This window comes from Pinus tabuliformis, chromosome 5_1 (genome assembly GCF_031772625.1).
Source record: "Pinus tabuliformis cultivar Carrire ecotype Pingquan chromosome 5_1, CPIR1, whole genome shotgun sequence".
Taxonomy (NCBI): Eukaryota; Viridiplantae; Streptophyta; class Pinopsida; order Pinales; family Pinaceae; genus Pinus; species Pinus tabuliformis.
In genome coordinates this window covers 944,528,674-944,537,270 of record NC_142305.1, presented here as the reverse complement: position 1 = coordinate 944,537,270, position 8,597 = coordinate 944,528,674, and the positions used below count along the sequence as shown (strand labels likewise).

General features: G+C 42.1%; 1 protein-coding gene across 1 annotated transcript; it reads left to right on the top strand.

The window, feature by feature from the left end:
- Positions 1-568: 568 nt before the first annotated feature.
- Positions 569-1,078, top strand: LOC149167892 (uncharacterized). Its single transcript, XM_089430623.1, has one exon. It carries the CDS (start codon positions 569-571, stop codon positions 1,076-1,078), a length of 510 nt encoding a protein of 169 aa, XP_089286749.1.
- The last annotated feature ends 7,519 nt before the right edge of the window (positions 1,079-8,597 follow it).

Below are 8,597 nucleotides of genomic sequence, written 5' to 3'. Positions count from 1 at the left end.
CATGTTGACACGTCGTGTATCGCGTTGGGCGCGGTACTCACACAGGAAGAAGGGGAAGGAATTGATCACCCGATCGCATTCGCAAGTCAGCGATTGTCCAAAGCTAAGAAGAACTACTCCACTACTAAGTGTGAGGGATTGGCGATGGTATACGCACTCTAGAAATACCGCCACTACCTACTCGGAGGACACTTTAAGATGTATACTAATCACTCTGCGTTAAAATACCTAGTGAATAAGCCTGTGTTGGGGGGGAGCATTTGTAGATGGTTGTTATTGTTTCAGGAATATGATTTTGAAGTCATCGTAAAGCCGGGGTGTCTAAACGCAGGCCCAGATCACCTGTCTCGAATAGAGAATGGTGAAGAACCCACAAACTTAGAGGAGGGACTACCTGATGCACAACTCTATGCAATGCGCTTCGTAGATGGCCACTTTGTGGATATAATCCACTTTTTAACCACAGGAACCGTGCCACAGGGGTATTCAGTTCAAAAGAAGAAGGAATCGGTTATACATGCAACAGACTTTACTGTTATTGCAGGGCACCTCTACAAAATGGGCAATGATGAAATATTACACAGATATGTACCAGAATTTAAGCGAGGATAGATCCTTGCCGAAGCACATGGGGGCGTTACAGGAGGACATTACACAGGACGTACTACAACACAAAATATCCTTCGCACAGGACTCTGGTGGCCAACCCTACATCAAAGACTCAAAAACGTATTGTCGGGCCTGCGACATATGTCAACGGATGGGGAAACCATCACGGAGGTATGAGATGCCACTCAAGCCACAGATGATGCTGCAACCATTCGAGAAATGGGCAATTGACTTTGTGGGGCCTATAACACCTCCAAGAAAGATGGGGTCACGCTATATCATCACTACGACAGAGTACTTGACTCGTTGGGTGGAAGCACAGCCGGTTAAGGACTGTACAGCTGCTACAGCTGCGAAATTTTTGTTTGAGAATGTGTTAACACGGTTTGGATGTCCAAAAATTCTAATGATCGACTGCAGAATTCACTTCTTGAATGAGACTATCAGTGCACTCACTAAGGAGTTCTAGATATATCATCAATAAAGCACACCGTACCATCCACAGGTAAACGGGACCGTTGAAGCTTTCAACAAAATCTTGGAGACTACATTGACAAAAGTATGTAATGCGTAGCAGAATGATTGGGATTTGCACATACCTGCTATGCTATGGGCATATCGCACAATGTGCAGGAAGTTGATGGGCTAGATGCCATTCTGCAAGGATAATTTTAGGGGCGAATGTTCGCCCTTTGGCGGAATTAAGGGGTTTTAAATTTTTAGTGGGCGAATATTTTGTATCATAGTACATTTTTACAAATCACCTCAAATAGCCCACCTTATTTTAAGGGAGAGGGTAAAAAAGGTAAATTTAGCCCTTGAAATTAGGACTTACAACCTTTCGTTCGCCCATTTTCAAGAATAGGTTTTATTTAAGTGAATCCATTCGCCCATTTTCAAGAATAGGTTTTATTTAAGTGAATCCTATGGGCCAAATACCATATTTATAAAAGAGGTATGGTAAATTAATAAAAATATAAATAAATGAGAGGTATGGTAAATAAATAAAACATTTTTTATATTTACTCTATAAGTCACCTTATATACATGTAAGGGTGTAAACAAATAAAAATATAAGTAAAGTGGAGGTATGGTAAATAAATAAAACGTCTTTTATACTTACTCAAAAGGTATGGTAAATAAATAAAAATATAAATAAACTAGACGTATCGTAAATAAATAAAACCTCTTTTTATATTTAGTCCATAACCCTCGTTCTATTTATGAAGGCTCAAGAAAGAGGTTTTATTTAAGTGAATCCTATGGGCCAAATACCATATTTGTAAAATAGGTATGGTAAATTAATAAAAAATATAAATAAACGAGAGGTATGGTAAACAAATAAAACATTTTTTTATATTTACTCCATAAGTCACCTTATATTTACGAACACTCAAAAAATGGGTTATATTTAGGTGAAACTTATTAATACCATGCAAAAAACCATTATTAACCCTAATATTAGAATTAATAAAAATAAAAATGGCACATGGTATTGACCCATGGTATTCACCAAAATGGCACATGGTATTGACCCATGGTATTCACCTGGAATGTAGCCTATTTAAATGGGGGAATTAAACCAGCATGTAACCTATGCTAAGATTCACTAGGACTTTATAAAGTTTTATTATTTAGTGAAAGACTCGCCAAGATCTTACAAGATTTTATAATTGAGTAAAATATTCTAATAAAAATAAAAATGGCACATGGTATTGACCCATGGTATCCACCAAAATGGCACATGGTATTGACCCATGGTATTCACCTGGAATGTAGCCTATTTAAATGGGGGAATTAAACCAGCATGTAGCCTATGCTAAGATTCACTAGGACTTTACAAAGTTTTATTATTTAGTGAAAGACTCGCCAAGATCTTACAAGATTTTATAATTGAGTAAAATATTCGCCATGCCTCGTGAGAGATTCGCCAAAAAATTATATATACATATTATATTATTGATAAAATCGCCTTCCATTTTTCCTATATACCATGGAGATTCGCCCATTTATTATATTTATAAATTTAGGGGGGGTTCTTAAAATTTTCCCTGCCATTTTGGTTAGTCTATGGAAAGGAAGCCGTCATGCCAATGGAATACATTGTACCCAGTTTGCGAATAGCAGCGACGACAAGCATGGCAGACCGCACAGCTTTGGAAGAGAGGATCGCGCAACTGGAAGAACTTGAGGAGGAACGGTTTCTGGCAGGATTCCATTGGAAGGTACAGAAGCAGCAGGAAAAAGCTTAGCATGATCACCATATCAAGATGCGCACATTCAAAGAAAATGATCTAGTATTACTCTACGACAGCAAGTTCGAGAAATTCCCTGGAAAACTCCGAATGCATTGGTTGGGACCCTATGTAGTCCAAGAAGTCACAGATGGGGGCACGGTCCAACTTGCCAAGCTGAATGGAGAACTTTTCTCAGGCAGAGTAAATGGCAATCGCTTGAAGCTCTACACAAGTGGGCCAACCGCATGACTAGTCGACCGAATGACAATCTCATCGCTCCAGGCAGTTGAAAGAGAGCGTGGGACATTAAAACAGTCTGTGGGGAAGCTGCGTAACAATCAGGGGATGCGTAGAATTGGTCTATCACCAGGGTCATGGTTGTGAAAAAGGGGCTGCGTTACTGTGCAGACAAGCAGAAGGGTGACCGTTGCTAACACTACTCATGACAAGATGTCTGAGTTATGGCAAAAGGGAGCGGGTGGCCGGTAATTAAGAGACATAGTACAAGCCAAATCTGGAACGATATGCCATAGACTTAACATTATGGCACTAGAAAAGGAGGGAACCAACGAATTTGAATTTCTAAATGCTTACAAATCACAGGGGGGCATCCGTCGAACGATCTGCGATTTTGAGGAAAGTAAGTTATTGTGCCTTCCTGCCGATATGGAACTGTTCATTATTTACACTCAAGGAGTAAGCCCAAGGGTTGTGATATGGCCAATGGAGATGCTAGACTTTCTAGTTAGTATCGTGTCGACGGTCGTGGGCACTGCACAGAGTTCAACACCAATGGTAGAGGATGTGCCAGAAATTCTTAGACACAAAGCAGAACTGGTCTGGATGCCGCTGCTTAACCCGTGGGCTGGCCGGCGAACCATAAAAGATAATGGAAAGACTGTCAATAGAGAGAAAAATGATGGAAGTGTAGTTAATAGTTTGTCTTTAGGGCACCTTGAAGATTGGGATCTCACGGATAACAACAATGGCCTTGCAAAATTGCGACACAAGATGCACCGGACAATGCATATAGGAGACCAGAAATCAGAAACTTGCTTCGTTGGCATGAAGAATTCCCGTACGTGGCACCCCAGCTTGAGCTAAAATCCTATGACGGGGTTCTTTGTGTTAACTGAGAAGAGTAGAATGAGCATCATCGGTTGCGCGAATTAGTGGAGGTAATGAAGCAGGACCTAGAAGAAGATTTGCAAGAGACAAAGAGGGAGTAGCAAAATGAAGTGTGTCACTCACAAGGATGGTGGACCGTGAAGCCTAGGCAGTGTGTATGGCCGCACTGATGAGTGACTTGGGATGAGTCACGATGATTGTGTTGGGGGCCTGTTGGGTAGCGGAGGCCCCGTGTAATGGTTTTAGGGCTTAAAACCTAGAAGTTAGGGTAATAATATTGTAAATCTACGAAATGCGTGGAGCGCGAAATGTAATAGGTCGAGTCAAGGGGTTGTCCGCCCAAAAATAATATAGAATAATAGAAAGTAAGTCGGTCTGCCCATGGTCTGCAGACCATGGGAATGTATAAATAAAGCGAGGCTCTAAGGGTAGAAGGCAATTTTTGTTTTGGGCTAGATCTGATGTATTATGGGTTGGTAAAAGTAATCAGAGTTCTGCATCTGTAAGTTCGAGTCAAGGGTGGTAGTGGGTAGATAGAGGCTCCGCAGTTGTGTGCGCGGAGGCCTGATAGGGTCCGTAGCTGTGTGCGCAGAACCCTGCAGTTGTGTGCGCAGGACAAAAAGAAGATTGTACTGGAAGAAGATATTAATAAAGATAAGTTGTTTCTGAAATATCGCGGATCTGCTGTATTTTGGTTTATGCATCTGTTATATGAGTTTATATCTTTTTATAATTGCGCACACTGGGTTTTATTGTTAAATGTTTTCTTAAATACTATAACAAGAAGATCAAATATGTAATAATTTCATTAATAAGAAAGTACACCCACACAGAAGCCCGATAATAGTACAGAGTGGCGCGAGGCCATAGAATAGCTCACAACCCCTCCAGACCACATCAAAACATCCCAAGGGTGCAGAAACCTGGTTCTAGCACCCTCCCCTGCTACCTCGGGTGAGACCTCAGTCTGTGCTCTGCGGGCTGTTGCCAAAAGGGTCGGTAGCTACGGGATTTGTTTGGCTACTAACTCTTCTGAAACTGGGTCAAGGCCTAATAAGCCAACACCAAGAAGAACAAGGCTATTCGTATGAACAAGCCTTTTTCATGTTGTGGTGTGCACAACCACTATACACATGAGTTTCCTCTCTTATCCTAGATGCGCCAAATGTGGGAAGCTCAAGCAGCTTCTAGAGGTCAACAATCGCCTCAAAATCTTGTGCCATCTCAACCGACAATGCTCACAAATCCTTTCCCCCAACAAGGATTTTTTGCTGCTCAAACTCAGCCAGGTCAAGTAGCCCATCCCCCCCAACCTTCTAGTCCTGGTGACTACCATATTCTCATGATGGTTTCTGACAAGGTCAATACCTCTGATCAACAGCGAGTTCCTCAACACTCTGTTGTTACCATCACAACTAAATCATCTGGATCCACCCACCCAAGACCTCCTCCATTTGTGGGTGCCTCTCCTGTGTTCCCACCAGGAATCGTTCCTCCAAGTCTTAACCATCCAAGGGATGTTCCACTGAGACATTTCCCTGCAAGACAGATACCTTTCTTGTTTCCTCCTCTGGGAACCTTTTCTGTCCCTGTCATGGCTTTGCTGGTCCTTCCTAACATGACTTTGGGGATCCTAGTATGGTACATTGATCCCCCAACGAACACTCTGCCCGATCATCTCAAACCTTATCATGCAGTGACCCTAGTTCAACTGGTCCCTACGACCCTTGTCGCTGCTTTAGTTCCATCACAACCTCAAGAGGAACCCACTCCTATTGTGAAAGCATCCAGACAGGAGGGAAAAGATAAGAGTAAAGAACCTAAGGACAAGGCTCCCCAAGATTCTCTAGCCCCCAAAGCCCCAAAGTCGTCACATCTGTGTGCTTTGTGTGAAGTTGTTGGGCATGCCACCAATAATTGTCATGAACTTCCTCATCTCAAACCTTTGGTTCATGAAGCGTTCCCTGAGTCAAATATCCCAGAAGTCCATGTTAACTTACCGGGACAACCCAAGAAACTCAAAACGTTGCGCACAAACCACCCTTGTACCCTATGTGATCATCGTGGTCACTATTACCATTGTTGCCCTCGTCTCGATGAATTTCTCGATTTCCATGGGGAGATTCACCAATACAATGCCACTCATAGTTGATAATCTATTCCTCTACCTATAGATTCTGGTACCACTATTCAACCGGAATAGGGAGACTTTGGCCCCACTATTATGATCCCTCCCCAGATGTCGAGATAACGGACACCATGATCCATATCCTTTACCTGTCGTCATCCTTGAGCTCTTCGCAGACAAACCTTTCAAAGGTTTCTGCATGTGCTTCTATCGTAACTCTTTCAACAGAACCCCAGGTCTCAACATTTATAGATCCTCCATCTACTAGTTCGTCATCTACCATTCCAGATGATGTGTATGTGAACCTTCTTTCTCAGTTTTATGCACCAGGTAATGCCTCTACATCATGTAGTCAATCTTCCACTCGTTTTCCCATCTCTTAGCTTGATGAGGACACCATGGAAGCTATGTCTACCCCTGATTACACCTACCCTTAAGTAAGGTGACATTTCTTCAGAGGATTTTGAAGGCCACTTCCTTCCTAATTCTCCCAATGCGCTCTACCTCAAGAAATTTCACTCATAGCACATCCCTTTGATTTTCCTATCTTTATTTCTGCCATGAATCTATGTAGATTTCATCATCTCGTCCATTGTCTTTTTCGCCTTTCATATGGATCCATCATCTGCACCATATATCGATCACACCGAAGGTGCGATTCGCTTCTCCCGGAATCTAACCTCGATAGTCTATGCCATTTCCCCCCTTGCATACATTCGTCCTTTCAAACAACGTGCGTAATGGATCTGCCACCAATAATGAGGCTGAATATGATGCAGTGATAGGTTTGTTAGCCGATGCCCTCGCTCATCACATCCTTCATCTTCATGTTTGTTTAGATTCCTTGCTACTTGTCATGCAATTGAATTGCATGTATCATGTGGATAACCAGGTCCTATTTAGAAAATATCTACGAGTTAAGCCATTGGTACGTGAATTTGAAACTATTACGTTTAGTCATGTGCCTAGAGCCCAAAATCACTATGTAGATACCATCACAAACAACATTCTCGATTGGCATTTATCACATGTATATCACAAAAGATAAAAAATGGTGAACCATCATCGTCATATAAAATGCATAATAATATTATGTCTCATATAAGTGTTTGGAGCCCTTAACTCTAAATACATCCAGTATGCCCATAGCATACTTGGGGGCACATATGCCCCTACACATCTTTTGGAGGATCCCATGCCAAGTTCGGCTAAGATGCTTGAATCCCTTTTTTGAGCACTCAGAACACAATGACGCTCCACAAACTCCTCCTATTAGGGGGCATCATTCCCACCTTTGCATACCAGATCAGTATCACATGCTTGGGGGCATGATGATTTTCCCCTGGCCATCTTCTCAATTAAGTCTCAACCTAGATCCCACTGGATCTAGGTATGGTCGATTATCCTCCCATTCCTTGGATAGTTTGTCCTACCGACCTCTCCAGCGAGCCATATGCACATCACATATCGTAGACGTTTGATACCATCTCTTCAAATATTCTACTTTATGACCACCTAGTCTCCATGTTTGACTTAGTGGGTGAGGATGATCCTAGACCTCCTCTAGTAGTTCATTCTCGTTTTCCTCTTCCCTTAACTCTTCACCAAGAACCATCATTCCAAGAAGAATTAAGGACATCTTTAGACAAGTAAGGCCACTTGCCTGAAATTCGTAGATCCTGATTTCGATGGTAGGTTTGTCTGCTACGAACTCCATAAGGTTTAGGACCTTCTCCTCCTCTCAAATTGGAAGGAAAACAACCTTTTATAGGAAAACACATAGTTTTTCTATCGCACATTGTGACTAGACTGTAGCTCCATTCGATGAGCCATCAACACCATTGAAAATCTCTCATTGAGTACTATCATGGGTCTTCCTGAGTTTGTGATGATTTGACACTTCACCTGGAAGTCATTTTTTCAAGAAGGGTCGCTTCATCGCCTCTCAAAATCAAATTTCTTCATAAAGCGACATGTGTACTTTGAGTTCCACCTCCTCTTAATACTTTTCATACCATATGTCAATTTTTGTCATGAGTAACTATCATTTACTCATGTTTTCATGGTCCCCATCAGGCCTACTTTGTGTGGAAGCATCATTGGGTCACCCTTGTTCAGAGCATTGTGATGAGTCACCCTTGCGTTCTTGGATTCTATTTCATGTCCCATCATCTCATGTCACAGTATTCCATCCATATTTGCATACCATTCATCATGTGTTTCCGATTTTGGCCTCCATTCATATTGTCCGCATCCCCTCCGAAGTTGAGTCAGTTGCTGCCAGGTCAACCATGCACTTTATTCTCTGACAAGGGTAGTCATCTATTTGTCCCTCAGTCCCATTTCCCCAATATCCCTGGTGTCAGTCCATCAATCACATTATTATTTTCCCTCGTGCTTTAGTTGAGGATCCTTATTTCCTCATCTATCGCGGGCCCTATTTTGTCGACATCAGCTCATTTATTCCAGAAGAATGGCCTAGAGGGCAGTGTATG